The 17,535-nt window shown below is 47.3% G+C and overlaps 1 protein-coding gene across 3 annotated transcripts in view; it reads left to right on the forward strand.

Moving 5' to 3' along the window:
• Positions 1–3,615: 3,615 nt before the first annotated feature.
• NKAIN4 (sodium/potassium transporting ATPase interacting 4) overlaps positions 3,616–17,535 on the forward strand; it is a 49,119-nt gene continuing 35,199 nt past the window's right edge. For all 3 annotated transcript variants that reach the window (XR_008966144.1, XM_057378323.1, XM_057378320.1), the window contains exon 1: positions 3,616–3,916. Coding sequence is in view for 2 of the 3 variants with exons in the window: in XM_057378323.1 (XP_057234306.1) it covers positions 3,863–3,916 (54 nt within the window). In the remaining variant the exon portion in view is untranslated. The remainder of the gene's footprint in view (positions 3,917–17,535) is intronic.

The raw sequence follows: 17,535 nt of genomic DNA on the forward strand, positions 1-17,535 counted from the left end.
CACATCACAGAGTCCAGTTCCTACATCCAAAACTGGCTGCTCAAGGTGAGTGGAGGCAACCTCGGGTCACCAGCAGTTAGATCTTCTCCCAGTATCCAACATTACTCTTGAGGGGACAGGAGAGAGCCCTTTCCTCCTCCCATGCAGGAAGATGATTTATCCTAATCCACTTGTACCCACACACATTTTAAACATCCACAATGTCCTATGGCAGGAAGCTTCACAGCTCACCCTCCTCATATGAGGAGACTTGCCGGTTATCATTTTGGATGTGTCTCCAGGAAATCCTGCTGTGTGCAGTGCTAAGCTGCCATCACTCAGGCCACTGGCAATGGGTTTTCCTTCTAATTGTGGCAGARAAATAGGTGACATGCCACCTTGGGCAGGCTGCTGTGTGCCCTGGAGCAGGGGGTGGGCTGGCTGATTAGCTCCGGGAGCACTGGGACAGGCACACTTTGCCTTTGGGATGTGGATGGAAAGGCAGGAACACTCTGACATGGCTGTGTTTGATCAGACATCTGTAAAGGCAGCGTGACCCAGCTRATGTTATTAATGTTGAGAGGAGGTGGATGTAAATGAACGGAGTGGAATAATGGAAATATGCAGCCCATGGTACTGTGGGATGTTAGGCCACCTCCAGCTTTCAGCAGCTGTGACAATGACAGGGTTTGGGCTGTGAAGAGACACGTCCCCAGCTAGTACTTTTACCTATTACTGCTCCTCTTGATCTGTCAGGGCAAAGAGGCTGCAGGTATTGGAGATAACAAGCTGTGGTAAGGTACTGGTGTTCTGTTTCAAGCTTGCTAACTTTGTTTCCTCATTTCTTCTAAAGTAAACCTGGGACTTCTCCAAGAAATTTGGATGTGATCAGCCAGGAACAAGTGATAACAAGGTCCTGTTGTCTAAGGTTAATCTCTCCTAGCAATGCAGCTGGATCTCTGCAACAATCAGTTTGGATGGAAAGAGGTTCCTGGTTCAAACACTGTCTAAGAACAGGACCTTCAGTCTCTTGAGCATCATTTGAATCTGAGGTTGTTCCCTACATGGATTCCATTCCCTCCATGAAGTCAAGATATGCATCAGAATCTTAAAATAAAGGCAAAGCCTCAGGAATTAAAGGATGATAAAAGAAACAACTGGGATCTCTTAAACATCCCTGTGGCCCAGCATTTAGAGAGGGCTGCAGTAATGACTGCTTGACCAATTCCCTTTCCTTGGTCCTCTCCTGATGGTGAGGGATGGAGCTGCCTGATTGCCTTCCTCTGTGTACACATATCCCTGTACAGCAATATCCCTGCTAAGMATCCCTCAGACCCCATCCAGAACCCCTTAATCAGGAGAAATCCTTCTTAACATTCAGACTGGACTCTTGAAGCAGCATTTCATCCATCAAAAACTGAGGGCAAGGTTATACTTCAGGAAATAAAAAATTCAGGATACTGAGTAATTTTGGTTTTCTTTCTTTCTTTTTTTTTCCTAAATTAAAGTCGTAGTTGGTTTTATGAATTAACTTTCAGTAGATATGTGGTCCTGCAACAATCATGCAGGAATTCAGATGGTCAGACACACAGATAAGCAATCATATGAATGAAGATTATAATATCAATCTTGGGAGATTTAAGTCTCTCTTTGAAATACAAGTTGCATTATTCCTATGGCTTCACCCTTATTAAAAAGCTCAGGAAAGTCTCTGTTTTCCTTCACATGCATGGGGAGTCCCAGCCAAGCCATGCTTGCATTCTGCAGAGCTTATCAAGATAAAAATGCAGGTGGAAAAAATCCTATTTGTGTCCAACAGCCTTTCAGCAGCAATACCTTTTGCTATTTCACACTGTGTCTCCTTTGCAGTACAACTGGGCTGGGAAATAGCAGTGCCTACAGGAGGTTTTTAGAAGCAGGAGGCAGAACAAGAGATGCAGAAAACCTTAAGAACTGGCACAAAAGCCAGGTTCTAACCTGCATGGCTGTAACCCTGCTTTCCCTGCTGTTCCCAGCAGTTTCCAGAGTGTGTAACAAAACCAGCCTAACCCCAGMCTGCTTTTGGCCGACTTGAGCTCCTGTTCTAATTCCGATCTCAGTCTGTCTGACCCCACAGGGCAGAGTGAAACATCCCTGTGCAATTTWTGAGGAATACTTCATCTGCATTCATGAAAAAATAAACTGATCTTTGTTCCATCGCCTTTTCCATCCAAAATCCACCTTCTGGGGATTACAAATACTGCAAAAGCTTATTCACTCCACAGTTTTCTAGGTGAAATAAATTGGTTTATTCTGTGGATGTTTCTTCTCTGGGTGTTTTCACCTATAATAAAATGTGTTTTATTGTACCTGACTGCATTAATTGATGCCTTGGTTATGCACAGGTCAGATAATCAATATATTTTACCATTTAAAACCAGAAGGATTTGCGATCAATTCAGAGTCTGCCTTCTAATCTCAGGTATTCAGAGTTTGTTTGTTGTTTGTTTGTTCTGTTTCTCCCTGTGGCTGATGTGAATAACAATAATGTTGTTAATATAAGGTTTTWAACATTCCTAGCACTTGAGGGCCAATTCTGCTTCCTTAGGATGTAGTCAGGCASTGTTTTCCTTGAGTGAAACGATAGAACTTCTATGATTTCAGCTGCCACCTCCTTCTCACCCCACTGCAATAAGCTGTGTTTTTTTAAAAATGAAAGTAGAGCTAATCACTGCTGCTGGGGAGTCACGCTCTGCTTTGGAGGCAGCAATGAAACCTTGACTTGCTTCAGAGGAAGAAAGAGCGGMCAGAGGTAACAGAACAAACTGTTGTGCAGACACCGGAGCCACCATAGATTGCAAAGAGAYGACCTTGTCGCCAGATGAGGCTCTCCCAAAGCTTCTTATCCTGTTGTGYTGGGCTTAGCTGCGAGTCTGTCCCGATCACAATGGGCGGTGTGTGACCTGCTCCTCAGGCCAGCCACAAATGTGTGCAGCAGGGGAGGCTGGCACGACCTGAGTCTTCTGAATCCTGCTTCTCCTTCGGGAGGGGAGGCAATGGGAAGGACTCRGGCACGTAAAGGAGGTGGTTGTGTGCTCGTGGATTTGCTCTGCTGCTCACRATTAAAGTTGACCGACTTGCTTTTCTACAGCTGCAGGGTACAGCGAGTGGTGCGTACAGGTGCCCAAATAGAAGCACTTTTTGGAAGTGGAGAGATGCTCTCCTACATCCCTCTGCTCYCAGTCAGCTGGGATTCATTCTTAAGCTTGGGCATACTTTAATGTACCCATAGACGTGCTTTTTAAAGAATTCCTTGTCTTATCCTCCTTTAGGAGTTTTTATGGGGAAAACTATTGCATTTTAGATTAGTTTGGGTTTCATAATTCAGGGTGAACATCCCAGCACCTGCACGGGGAGGCGTACGTTAAAAGAGGAGAGGAGCTCTACAGAACGTGTGTCCTGCACACGCACCTTGCCTGGCCCCAGCACGAATCGGGCACTCCCGCGTCCGGGAAAGGGAAAAACAAGGGGCTGCCCTGTCCGGGGGCTCGGAGCTGCTCCCGCCTCCCGGGGGAGGGCCGGGGCCGGGGCCGGAGCATCCCAGCGCGCCTGCGGGGGCCCGGGGGGCGCATCCCRGCGTTGGCGGCAGCCCCCGCCCCGCCTGCCCGCCCAGCCTGCGGGACGGCAGCGCCGCCGGAGCGTTGCCCTTTTAAGCTGTGGCCCCACTCKCCTCCTCCCCGGCTCCCGGAGGGGCTCCGGCAGCCGGCACCGACCGAGCGACACCGAGCGACCTCCGTCCCCGCCTCGCTCCCCGCGGCCGCGGACCGGGAGCGCGGAGCCCCAGGGCGGCGGCGGGGCCGCGGCCACCGGGCTGCCCCTGCTCTGCCCCCGCTGCTCGGGGACCATGGGATGCTGCACCGGCCGCTGCACCCTCATCTTCCTCTGCACTTTGCAGCTGGTGAGTGGAGGCGCTCGGGATCGGGGGGACGCGGYGGGGACCCGCGGGTTGGGCTCCCCGGGACGGGGCCGGGAACAAAAGCGCCTCGGTGCCCGCTGCCCCGGCCAGGGCTGCGCTCCCTCCGCAACTTCGGCTTGGAGCAGGAAGCTGGAGGGATGTCGGGCTGCGCTCCGGGGTCGCCTTGCTGCACCGGGGAGATTTCCCGATGCTTAAAACTCAAGGGAAAAAAAAAAAAAAGAAAAAAGAAAAAGAGGAAAAAAAAAATTTTCAGTTAATAAGTTTGCGCTTATAAAATACAACTGAAAAAGAAGGAAATCACTCTGTGAGAGGAGTCCCGCGGCTCGGTGGCGGTGTTGCAAACCAAACCAAACTTCATACGTGCTAAAACGGTACCACCGATACCTTCAGCCTCTTTCATGTCCAGCTACAAGGAAAGATCCACCCGCATCCCACCCTGCTGGGGTTTGTGCTGGCTTGGAAGGAGTTATTTCAAACCTCCTCGGGATGAAGTGCTTAGATAGAATGTGCCTATTCATATGCATATATTTATGTAGGAATAAACTTCTCAATGTGCAGAGAGTGCGGTCCCTGCTGGGCACGGGTCGGTCCCTGGTGGGCGCGGGCTCCTGGTCCTTATGACATCTGCATAGATGATAAACAAAGGTCTGGTTGTTCCCTGAGTGTCTGCGCATCCAGCCTGGATCTGGAGGGTCCCCTTCTTGTCAATAGCTAATGGGCTCCAGGGCTCCTCCAGCCTTAAAAAGGAAATGACAGCATCTAGGCTTTTCATTTCTTTGACTTCTCCCAAATTTGCTTTATTTTGGAGCATTAGCAGCGCGCAGGAAAGGGCAGGCTTCCTGCAAAGTTCTTTTGAATAGTTTGTTGATGCCAAGGGGTGAGTTTAGTTAAAACTCTTTGTTTTGGAGTTGGGTGCTGTGACAGCGCAGTGTTTTCTGTAAAGAGACAGCGAGAGGGCTGAAGGTGGGAGGGGAAAACTGGGAACCTGCTAGTTTTAAAACCATACCCAGCAGCTTAAAATTGAAAGGAAAGAGGGTGGGAATGCATCCCTGTGAACTCAGACTAGCATCAGTCTGAAGATGAGTGTGGAGGATTTGACTCATCATTATACAAAATACAGAATAGAAGTGATGGGGTTTTCTTGCACAAAGCGTCTTGCTCAGCATATTTATGAGTGAGTTGAATGGCTGGGGAGTGTATTTAGTCTCCTGGATTATTTCTTTTGATTTTTCACCCGTGATCACACAAGAAAGAAGCTGCACCCTGTAATACATTAGAAATTGGCGTCTCAACACTCACTGTCTCTTAAACCCATCACTACACTATGTCATCCTGCTCTAAAGCACACTCACACACTGGGGTAAAAAAAAAAAATAAAAAGAGGAATGAGAAAAAGAAAAAGCCATGAGCTGCTGGTGCTGTTCTGATTTCTGACAAGCGTGGGAGTTTTCTTGTATCCAAGATACAGGGACAAAGAACCCCCAGCATTTTATTTTCCTTAAGACCCTCCTCCTTGAAGAAAAGAATCAGTTTGGCTCATTCTTAAGCAAGTTTGGATGCCTCAGCCATAGTGATTTCCCATGGCACTTGCTGGGTGAATTGGTAGAGCTGGAAAAATGTGAACTATGGTGAGGGAATTTCTGGAGCTGCACTCCGGTGGGGGTGAGGTCAGGAGATCCTGGCCACTTCCCAGCAAGCGTTTGGGTGAGGGCGAGATCCAGTGTGGTGCTTTTTTATTTACTTTATTATTTAATTAAGCAAACTCTGTCTGTAAATCATCACATCACTTCCACATCCGCACGGCCGAGTGACGTGCAGGACTCGCTGCTGCCCAGGGTGGGCTCTGCTAAGAAGACAAAACACTGAAGCAATCAGGCCAAGATCATCAATAAATTATAACGACGTGAACTTCCTTTGTTCCTCTCWTGTCTCTGCTCAGCTTCATTTGATACTTTGAACCCTTCACAGCCTTCCCTGTTTGTTGCCAAGCTCCGTGTCCCCCACTGCCAAAGTCCCAGGGGTGAAATTCTGGCTCCTGTGTGGATGTTTTTCCTCTGTCTTAAGTGGGGAGAGGATTTTGCTGCTGGGATCTCCCACCTCATTCCTGCAGCACACCCCTGAGTTCTGTTACACATTCTCATGTCTGTTCCTCAACGTGTCACCCGGGCTTTTTATATAAATGATGAATGGAAACATGAAAGAACCCCCCAAAAAACTCAGATCAGGGATTCGAGTTGCAATGCTTCATACGGATTGTTTTATTATTTGGTACAAGTAGTTGAGTGAGCGTGCGGGGAAGTGTTTGCACACTGCAGTCTAAATGTTTCTCTGGGAAAAGGGAAAAAAAAAAAGGCGGAAAACAAACAAATTCATCATTTGCAGTGTGTGCTCCCAAAGAAAAAGTTTGTGCTCCAGCCGGAGAGCGGAACAACGTGTGAATTGAAGGAGCTGCTACACAATGCGAATACCAACGAGCTCCTCAGCCCCCACGGGCTGAGCCTCGTGGCACAGCGAGAGGAGGAGAGCGTTTGCATCTGTCTGAAGAAAATCAGGGCTGRCTCCCCAGCGGTTTGCTAATCAAGGGGGGAGGGAAGGCTGTAGTTGGAATAAATAATTTGCCGTGTTCCAATTTTAGGTTATTGTTTCCTTGAAGCGTCCACGTTAGGCTCGGTGCTTTGCTGAGCGGGGCTGCAGGGAAGCTGCAAAAAGGTCCTGGCTCTTCCTCCCTCTGGTCGTGGTGTKCATCGCTGTCCCTAATCCTTCCCTTTTTCCCAGTCCAGCCTTGCTTCCAGCAGAAGTTTGGGTGAAAGTTGGTCCAGGTCAGGGCTGCTCTGCAAATGGGCTTATCCTCAGCTATGGATGGCAGGAAGGAGGACAGTCAGCAAGGTGATGGGGTGTTTTTCCAGAGTTTGTGAATCTCAAAGGGGTTGTCACGTCCCCATTCTCACTTTGCCCAAACACTTTTACCACCCAGGAGCTGATGTCACCTACAGCAGACCAGCAGCCCTTCCTCATCCCTCCCAACCTTAGGGCAGATGTGTATCAAGAAACAAGAGTAAAGTTTRAATTAGCCATAGCCCTCCTCAGGAAAAAAAATCTGTCAGGGAGCCTCTGTGGGTTAAGGAATGTCCCTTGTAGGAATTAGTATTGAAAAAGGTGTGCCAGAGGCAGGATTTCTGAACCTGAGTGGAATGAGGCTGTCACACTCACCAGTGGGCTGGGTGGGTCRTGGTGAGGAGCCACAGACCAGGGCTGGGTCTCAGGCAGGGTGGTATTAAATAATCATTGATTTGCTTCTTTCCTCTCGGCCAGTGTGAAATTGCACCTAACTGGTGAATTTTCTGGAGCAGTAAGTGCCTGTGCACCGGAGGCACTATGTGAATTTATTTCCACYGAGCATGGAAAAATTCCCTCGCTCCCCATGCCCTGTCCCAATAAATCAAACAACTGTAGTTTTTTTACATTCTGTCCATGGATTGAGAGCTCAGATGCCAAGCAAAGCCTGGAGACAATTTTACAGATACATTATAAATCCCCCTAGAATAACAGCTTCTAATGGAAAAAGTGACTAATACTTCAAATGAGCACAGAACAAGGCGCCCTGGGACGGGACTGCACATTGAGTCTAACCAAAAGTAACTATATACCTTTATTTATTTATTTTCTCATGCTTTCTTTCTGCCTCCCTCCTTTCTCAGTGATTCCTTTTTAATCTCTTACAGAAAGGGGGTGACCAGTTTTGGAAGCTGTTTGAAACCAGCACAGATCCTTCTCTGACTGGTCTCTTGAAGTGGTTGTGTTGGTCTGATCGAGGCATAAAGTGATGCAGAGCACGTGGGAACGGGGGCAGAAGGGAAGCGTGGCAGACAGCCAGTGAGATGCCATGGAAAGGCAGGATCTGGGTGAAAATAAAATGTGAGTTTAAATAGGGGAAATAGAGGGATTTTTTACAAGGGCATSTAGTGATGGACAWGRGGAAATGGCTTTAAATTGAAAGACAGTGGGTTTAGATTGCATATTGGGAAGAAATTTTTCCCTGTGAGGGAGGTGACGCTGTGGCTTCCCCATCCCTGGAAGTGTCCAAGGCCAGGTTGGATGGGGTTTAGAGCACCCTGGGATATTGGAAGGTGTCCCTGCCCATGGCAGGGGGTGGAATGAGATGAGCTTTAAGGTCCCTTCCAGCCCAAACCWTTCTGTGATCCAACAATTCTCTGTCTCTGCGGATCAGCACGCAGGGGCTGTGAGAGGCAGAGTGTGTCCCAGTCCAAGGGAAGGAGGAGACAGGATTGCAGGGTCTGAGGCTCTGGAAATCACTTGCTTGGCTTTCTCCTCTCCACCCCAGGGATGTTTTGGGCTGGAGGCTGGGAGAGAGCAGAGCAGGACTTGTCTCTCCCCTCCTCTGCAGCTGCCTCTGGAGCCAGGACAGAGCCGGGCTGCCCTGGGGGAGCTGTGAGCCTGCACAGCTGCCGTGTGGCTGAGCACAAAGCCTTGGGGGGAAGAGCAGGTGCAAGGGGAAGCACAGCGTCCCTTTGCTCATCACACTGCCCAGGACCCCTCCAAAATTACCTTGTGCTCTCCCCAGCTGTTTATCCTCTCCGTGGTTTGTGCTCAAATTAAAATCCCTCCAGGGAAGGGGCCATCTTTCAAGGATGTGCACAGCACCCAGCTCTGTGATGGCTCAAACCTTTCCTGAAGTCCTTGAACAATACTCCAGGCTAAATAATAACGTAAGTCTAAAGACTACGTTTGACAGATGCTGTCTTCTCCGTGTCTGTTCCAGACAAAGGAAAATTAAAGCTGTGCCAATAATAGAGCTCGTCAGCATTTTCCACTGAAGCTCACTTTCAGCAGAAACCTGGGGATTTGACTAAATGAATATTTTCATGAGAAGTATCTGCTTTCCATAGACAATCCTGAGTTTTTCTCCCCAGTTTTGGCCAGAAAATTTGGGCAAAAMGTCAAAAATGTGCTGGCAAATGTTTGCTGTGCTGGCAAACATTTTTAATTTTGGAGTGGTGGAGCTTTTCTTACAAAAAGTTGAATTTTTGCATGAGATTTTTCTTTTTTTCCCCTTTTTCCTGAGCAGCTGGAGTCAGTGCACTGCAGCACAAGGGAAGCACAAGGGAGGAGCAGTTTGGGGTCTGTGTTTCAGACRTGCCCAGGTCTCCTGGCTCCCCACATCCGCCTTTCCTATCGCAGTGCTGGACATTGCAGATGACTCACAGGAACTGTGTCCTCTAACCAAACCCACTCACACCAGGAATGAAATTTGGCCAAAGCCAAGCCAAAAAAGCAGCTGAGGGCAGGGTGGTGTTGAAGTCAACTCTCCTTGGAGAACTGGGGTTTTATTTCGGCTGACACAGTATCTTTGTTGACCACTCTGATTTTTCCCAATTACTCTCTRCTCCTTTGGCTTCCCTTTTTCCTCTCTCCAAGCACCAGTAGAAGAAGATAAGGAGCTCGATGGGGACCCTCTCCCTTTGGCTGGTGTGGGGTTAAAGGAGCTGACGTTGCTCCATTGTGTGCTAATAATATATGGAAACTCGGATCATTTTGGCTGGGGTGCAAAGTGGAGCTCTTCCAAGAATCTGCGCCGGGGGCCCTCAAGCATGAACTCTTGGAGAACAAACTGGATAACAAAGGCCAGATTGTGATCTCTTTTCCTCCAGGAAAACCCTGGACTAGCCCATTGCTTTTTGAGCACTTAAGAAAATGCACATTATCCAGTGAGCAGCAAGTGCCCCAGCTGTAGCATTGCCTTTCCCATTAATAAAAYGTTGGGGCTGAGGTCAGTCGAACTGAACCTTTTTTTCTTGTTAAAATAAACCCYAAAACCAGAGATAATTTGTGATTTAATGTTCCCTTTGTCCTCATTCCTCCTGCAGTAGATGTGATGAGCACACCCAACTGCACAGGTTGTGTCTCTCTGTTTTAGTTTGGTAGAAAAAGGGTTTTCAACCAAGTGGAAACTTTTGTCTCAAAAGCAGCACACTCTTCTTCCCTTCCCCGTCTTCAGAATATGAGGATAGRAAAAAAAAGACATTTCTGGACAAAAAAAAGGAAGAAAAAACTCTGGCATTTAGCAATATTTGCTGAAAATGATGRGGGTGTTTATTGTGCCAAACCCCAAATATTTTGAACTTTTACTTGAAAACACTTCTGAAAAAAAGCTGAAAGATCTCCCTAAAAAGAAGTTGGTTTGCTCTTTTTTTTCACTGGGGTCACGAACCTTGGATATTCTCCTCTTCCAAATGTCTCTGAYATCATCATGTGCCCCCCAAACCCAGCTCAGAGTGGGGTGTGAGGGGCAAAGTCCTCAAAGGGAAAGGGCAGGTTTGGGTGTTGCTCTCAGGGTGGTGCTTTGCTGCAGTGACTCATCTGAGCACAGTGGTTTGGGGTATTTTTGTTGCAGAAGGAAACTCAGTGAATAAACGCCCTGTGGAAATTGGAATCTGAGATATTTCGTAATCGTTCCAGAGTCACAATATTACCTTAAATTTCATGGGATTTCAGACTAAGAATAAACAACTTCTGCTTCGTTTGCTTGTTGATCCGTGGTAAGAATCAGAATCTTATTTCGTCTTTCTTCTTGCCAGGGATAATAGTAGGGATTACAAAAGTATGGATTAACAGGAGTAAAAAGTAAGGAATCAGTAGTAAKAAAGTAATAATAGGACAGTAGGTGGTAATGACAGTGAGGAGAAAAACTGAAGTGATTGAAATATCTGGCACAAATCTGAGATGACGTTTCAGCAGAGCTGCTGCTTCTCACCAGCGTGCCGGGATTGTGTTTCACTCACCTTGAGCACAAAAAGTCAATGGRGGTGTTGCTCTGGCTCCTCCTGCCTTAGCCAAGCCCTGGGCCCATATCTGAGAGTCCTTGTGAAGAACAGAAGTTTTGTTTTGCTCTGTGTTCTGAGKCTTCACAGACTATGGAGGAGCGAGCAGCAGATCTGCGAGGGCAAGATCAATATCTCCCCCTTGACTTTGCTGTAGCTCATTAACATCAAATGTCTTTTCCAAGGGACGCTTTTTGGTCTATTTTCTACAAGGACTTAATTGCCATTTTCCTGGTGTCTGTGGCTCGTTCTCAGCACAGCTGCCTYGGTGTCAGAACATTAGGCAGAAATACGTTGTTTGTCAGGGAAGCACACAGCCCAGATTTTCTCTCCAAGGTGAGAATTCATGGAAATCAGGAGCACAGCTTTTCTGATCCCCTTTCCCCCATCAYCCATCGGGGGCTGCTTGGGTGATTCCAGGTTTAGTAATTGAGATGTCAGATTCCCTGACACCTTTGGGCTGGAAGGATGATGGTGTGGAAGCGGTGACCTCCGCTGCCATCTGCCTGGGCCTAATGAAAATATACTGTGGGAATCGAGGCAACAGCTTGTCTTCATCACCTGCTCGAGGCGGGCAGACGTCAGGACTTGCTGTGCCAGCTTCCTTTGCCACCTCTCAGYGACTGGCCAGCCCTGCAGGCAGCTTCCCACCTGCTCGCCAGGCTCTCTCAGGCCAGCAAAATATCTGCTTTCTTCCCTTTTTTTCTTGTTTTCTCGTTTTGCCTCCATTTTTTCTCTCCAGTGCTCAAGAAAACTGGAGTCATCATATTTTTTTCTGCACCAATGGAGCCAGCACACAGATTTATGTGCAGACCTGATGTCCAGGAGTCTGGGAGTACATGTTTCAGCAGCAGACCCATCCCACTGCCCAGCAGTAATATTAAATGAAGATAAAAACCACCACCCATCTGCTGAATTTCAGGTAGGGAAGAAGTTTGCTTGTAGGAGGGCTGGATGTGCTGTGCTCTATCCTTGTGCCATCCCTGAGTGACCTGGGACATCACTGACCTGAGGTCAGAACAGATTCTGGCCTTTATTAGTGAGAACTTGGCCAACCAGTTACCTGGGCAAAGACAGCAAAGAACAAGAATTGAACATCACTGAGAATGGTTGTGTTTCCCTTCTCCTGAAGYTCTAAATAACATTTAATAAAAAATGAATTCAGGTGCTCAGATGAATACACAGTTACAGAAAACACACAAACCCTGAGAAGATGCCTTCTGTGACACCTCTCGGGGGACCTGTCTTGTGTCTGTGGTGACCCTGACAACAGCCTTGGACCCATTAAAGCATTTGGTGCTGATTTATATTTTCCAAGTGCTGTTCCCTGGGGATAGTTCATCCAASAGCACCGTTTCATCTGAACAGGGAAGGTGAGATAGAGGACACTAAAGAAGGGGATGGAGCATTTTATTACCCACACACAACTTATAAAATATTGAGTGTAGCCTTGCATGGCGTGCTCGGAGTGCTGTGGTCATCCATCACGGATAAACAGCCTCCCCACAATTAACACTTTGTCACTGTCTGTCTTCAGCTCCACCTGAAAATTACCTCTRTAGTAACCAGAGCCCAATCTCAGTACCAGCATGGCTGACCTACTTGGAGATGGGGAGGAATCTAAATCCTGACCTTACTCAGGTTTGTTCATATTTAGGAAGTTTGGATGTTATTCTGTAGTTCTATAATGAGAGCATTGCCCTTCACTTGAGAAATTGCTTCTTTGAGTTGGGAGCATATTGGATTCTACTCTAAGGCCTACAAGAAAGCTTCTTCCCTGCCTGAAWCTCAGATGGATGGTGGTTTTTATCTTCATTTAATATTACTGCTGTGGTCAGGATACTTGGGAGAGTGTAACTCCATGCTGTGGTGCTTTCCTTTCCTTTTTTCAGAGATGCTGGATCATTGACACTCCTTTGAGAGCTCCCTCTTTGGTGGAAGCCCCACATCCAAATGGTCCATGAGGCAGGATGGACTCATGGGCGCTTAGGGAAAAAAACAAACAAATAACTTTCCTGCTTCCCTGAGGAGGAATTACTGAGTGAGGCTGGCTGAAGGAAAAGCCCATTGTACCTTCATTTGGAGAGAGATCACAGAGCAGAGGATGACAGCTCACACGTTCACAGAGGCAGGACCAGGCCTGTGGGCTGATGAACTTCATGGAGAATGACCAAGACCTGAGTCCTGACTCTTGGGCAGACTCCAGAACCTCCCCAGAAGCCAAAACACATCTGAGGTTCTGGGCCAAACACCTTCTCTTCAACTGCAGCACAAAACAACTTCTGCTGCAGCTCATCCCTGGAGGATGGTGAAGGGAACATCCGGATCTCTGGCCAGATTTGAAGGCTGTGCTTTGAGATAACTCACATGAATATCTGAGCTACTGATTGCTTGGCCAACACTCACCCAGTTCCCAATTCCCCCCAGCTCCTGGTAATCCGTTAGCAGATTTCYATGTGGGAGATGGGAATGGGCTCTGACAGGCTGCTGGCATCCCTGGCTCYGGCACACAACGCACTTCTTGTGATATCGTTGTGGGAAAGGCAATACACCTGCTTATATTGTGGATGTACAGAATTAGGGGAGAAATCTGATTATCCTAATTACTCAGAAATGCTAAATATGTGCAGAATACCGTTTGGCTAATTAGCCTGGGAGATTGCTGGCTGTTCAGCAGGGAGCAGAGGGGGTGTTGGGAGAAGTGTGATGGGAGTTCACAGGCTGTTTGGTGCCCTTTGCTGTCTGAGCATGTGGAGAAAAGTGAGCTCAGGCGCTTGGAGATGTGATTGCCAACCTTAAAACAAATTAAAAAGCTGTGAAAGTGCAATTTTTTTTCAGATGTCTGACAGTTTTTAGTATTCTGGGTCTTCAAGTTTCCCATCTCATTATTTTGCGCAGAGACATCCAAGGGAAGGATGTTTGCCTTACTGCAAACAGCAGGTGAGAGCCCCTGCACAGCACCTTCTCTGAGGGATCTGTCCTTATCCTGCCTTGTGCTGACACAGGCACAGCCTCAAATGCTCCTGAAGCATGAACAGACAGTGATATTTTTGGTTTTCTGAATGGTGCTGCTTTGTTTGCATTTAATAGGCTCATTTGCACCACTGAAGGGGTCTTGTGGTCCCGAACTTGCCCTGCTTTTCCCAGAGGCACAGAGTGAGCCAGGCAGATGCTAGGCAGGATGGAGGGTGGTTCATGCTGAGATCCCAAGGTGTTAATCCCCAATATCCAGATCCAGAGAACCATGCTGGTTCCTCCAGCTCCATGCTGGACAGAGGCTGGGACAGGTGTGTCCACACAACTCTGCCATCAGGGCCAAACCCCACATCTTCTCAGCATATTCAGTGCCCAAAACTCACTTTCATCCATTTCTCCTTGTAGCTGTGCTCTCCCTCTTTGATAACCCTGCCTGGCTTTTACTCCTGACCTAGCAGAAACTTATGCTCACCTCAAGCTTTCCTGGAAAGGTTTCCTTTCCTTTTCTATTGAGCCAGGATCAGTCCTGCATTCAGTCATTAGCTGGGCACTTCACTGGGAGAAGCTCCAAAGCATTTGGGCCTCCAGGGCTGCCACTGAGACAGCTTAAAGCTGAGTTGTGTGACAGCATGAAGGAGTAGATAGGGTGATATAAAAACTCTGCCACGGCTTCAGACAATAAAGACTGTGTCTCTCTTCCGATGAATAATGGCCCTTTGTTTTACTCCTTGGATGAGAGGGCTGTTAGAACTGCTGAGAACTATCCCAGTGCTAAATATATGGGTGTGCAATAAAGGCTCTGCAATGCATGAACTGAGACTGAATGGGCACTTGAGTGAATCATTTCGAGTACGATGGATTTCTGGAGCAGCTCACAGTGACAGGAGGTGGCAGGGCAGTATCCTGTAGGATGCTTTCCTTGCATGAGATGTATCCCAGGTTTCATGGCTGCCAAGTTTTTTTCCTCATGAAGGCTCTTTAGGCCATGTAAAGTTCCTCACTCCCAGTTTTGRCCACTAACCTGCAAAAAAGGGACATTTCAGATGGAGCTCCAGGGTTTGGTGGTGAGACACTGTCCAGATTTTTTATCAGAAATCCCAGAATCCCAATCCTGGCACACTCCATGGAAATGGAGCAGTGAACCCCATGTTCAGCTGTAGCCCAGGGTTGARAGCTCAGTAGGATTTTGCTGGAACCCATCAAAAATAGGGATGGATCGTGCTGGGATAAGGAGAAAGCTGCTGCTTCTGCCTGCTGCAGTGTCACCAAGAAGATGCAGAGATATTGTTGTCACTGTATGAATTCACCTCAGCATCCCACCAGATTAAAACTTCCTTGAAATTACTTAATGTAGCAGCAAGGATTTGATTTTCCATACTGTGGATTAGCACCTTTCTATTTTAATTAATCCTTGCAGTCTGACCCACAAGCAAGAAGATCAAAAGACTTGGGGGGAAAAAAATGGCCAGGGAATTTGGAGTAGGAGCAAACCAAAGATGCCATCATTCCAGGGATGAGGAATCATCTCACACCTCCAAGGCTTTGGTGTCACAAGCTAATAGAGRACAAGTCTTTGTCCCTTTCCATGGCTGGAGAAGACAAAGAATCTGTAGAGGCCCCATGGGTGAGCTGCTGGCTGGGTCAAAACTCTTATCCTGTGGCGACACAACCACTAAAGATTTGCTGCAAGTGAACTTTGCTGCTAGAGTGGCATCTATTGCCCAGCCTCTATTTTAAAAGGAGTGGAAAAAGAGAAGGAAAAGAGAAATTCAGCTTTGCTGTTGAATAAACCATGAGCCATTGAGGAGCTGTGAGTCTGCAGCAGGGGAGGGGCAGGGGCAGCGCAGAAATAAGGGGACAAAAATGTCATGCGAAAAATGAAGCACAGGAGGGGCCTGGCCATTGTGTGACACTCCTGGAAGCTTGGAGGGTTGGTTGGTGGGAGGCCAAAAGATGTATACAATGAAAGGGAGACACTCGAGTGGACTGAAAATGCCAACAAATTGGGTAGCACAACRGAGGAGATAAATGATGCTCATAAAATAAACAATGGCTGAGTGACACTGGATAAACAGTTACATATAATAACACCACTGTTTGTCCCAGCCACCCTAATTGGGAGGCTGGGCAGCATCCGATGAAAACTCTGCCTTGCACATTTTCCCCTTCTAATGAGGAAGGTTTTCCCTGCCCCCTGGAAGCCTCCTCCCCCCAGTCCCATTTAGCAGCAAACTGAAAGGCCTGGTTTCATTCCAYTTTCCCACAGCAAACTCATCCTGGCAGGAACTGCATTAAGGAGGACAAGTAGAAAATGATAATAAATTGAGGACTTGCTCTTATTTCACCTTGTGACAAATCTATCCAGTGGGTGACTCAGGGAGGGTGATAAGAGCATGGGCTGGGCTGCTGCTTTCCTTTTGGTGCTTGGTCATGTGGAAAATAACCCCATTCTCGCCCTCACTCAAAAGGGCTTTCCTTTAAAAATAATGCTTTTTAAAAGGCACTGAATCCTTATTTRCCCTGTTGGAAAGCCAGCAGCTCGCCTCCATCAAAGTGAACGTCACAGCTCTCATTTCATCATCCACTTGGGCTCGGGAGCAAAAACAAAGGGCACACAGCACTGAAAGTGAGGTGGTCAATGCCAGTGGGAGAACTTGTTAAACCTCAGTGGTTTTTCAGCATGATTCTGTGTTGCTGATAAATTCCTGATGAGAATTTTTAGTTTCACTGAACTACCCTGAAGTACAGAGGAGAAATTACACACAGAAAGCACAGCAGTGCAAGGGACAGTGGGCATGAGAAAACCACAGGCTCAGTGACTTCCCCYACAGCCACTCTCACGCTGTGAATCCCAGAAAATCCACCCTGGAGCCCTGATTCCCAGCACTCAGATTGTGTTTTGCAGCAGAGCTTTGCTCTCACCCTTCAATGACTGCCCAGAGCAGATTGAAGTTCCCAAACTACTCCATCATGTGAAAGAGGGATCTTCAGCCTCAAATCATGCCTAAACTTTTTGCCGGCTCCCCCTTTAGATACTTGATTAACCTGTTAGAGCACTTTGTGTGTCTCTGTTTTCTTGTTTTTATTTGAGAAAAGCAGAGCAGGGTTTCTGCTCTCCAGCCTGCCCTGCTTGTGGGGAGGTTACAGCTGAGGTGCTCAGCATCCCTCACCTCTGCGGGACTGTGCTCAGGGTTTTTGTGGCTCCTGAGATGTGGGTGACAGCTCAGAACTCATCTTTGATCTCACAAAATTGTCTTTGCCTCCCTAAATGGCTGGAAAACTAAAATATTATGGTTTACATGCCTTGAGGGAGGCAAGGGAAGTCAGGGTTTTTACCTGTAATTGCTAAGGTAACTAATCAGTTACTTAAGTAGGACTGATTTTCTTCCAGAGGAGCAATCAGATGATGAAAATCAATAGTGATTGATTCATTTTCTATCCACTTCTTGGAGGGAAGTTCTTTGTGGGGATTGTGGTTATTGGAAAATTCCTGCAATAACCCGAAAGCCTCTGACAGTCCCTGTTTTGAACAAAATCATCGTTTTCCTGTTTGTTCCAATTTAAAACTCTTCCTGTCAGGAGCATTTTACTGGAACCAGAAGCTGAACTGCTAAATGTTTTTCTTGTCCAAAATACTATTTTCTTCCCGGTTCTTTTTCATTTCATGCTCTGATGACAGGCCTGGAAATTTGCTGGTACATTCATTAGGGGAGGGTTGGTCAGTATTTCTTCACTGATATCTATTTTTCAGCTGAAAAAATGGCCACATGTTTTTTCAACTGTAAT

The sequence above is a fragment of the Malurus melanocephalus genome, unplaced genomic scaffold (assembly GCF_030028575.1).
Source record: "Malurus melanocephalus ecotype Western Australia unplaced genomic scaffold, MMel_1.1 scaffold_353, whole genome shotgun sequence".
NCBI classification, from domain to species: Eukaryota; Metazoa; Chordata; class Aves; order Passeriformes; family Maluridae; genus Malurus; species Malurus melanocephalus.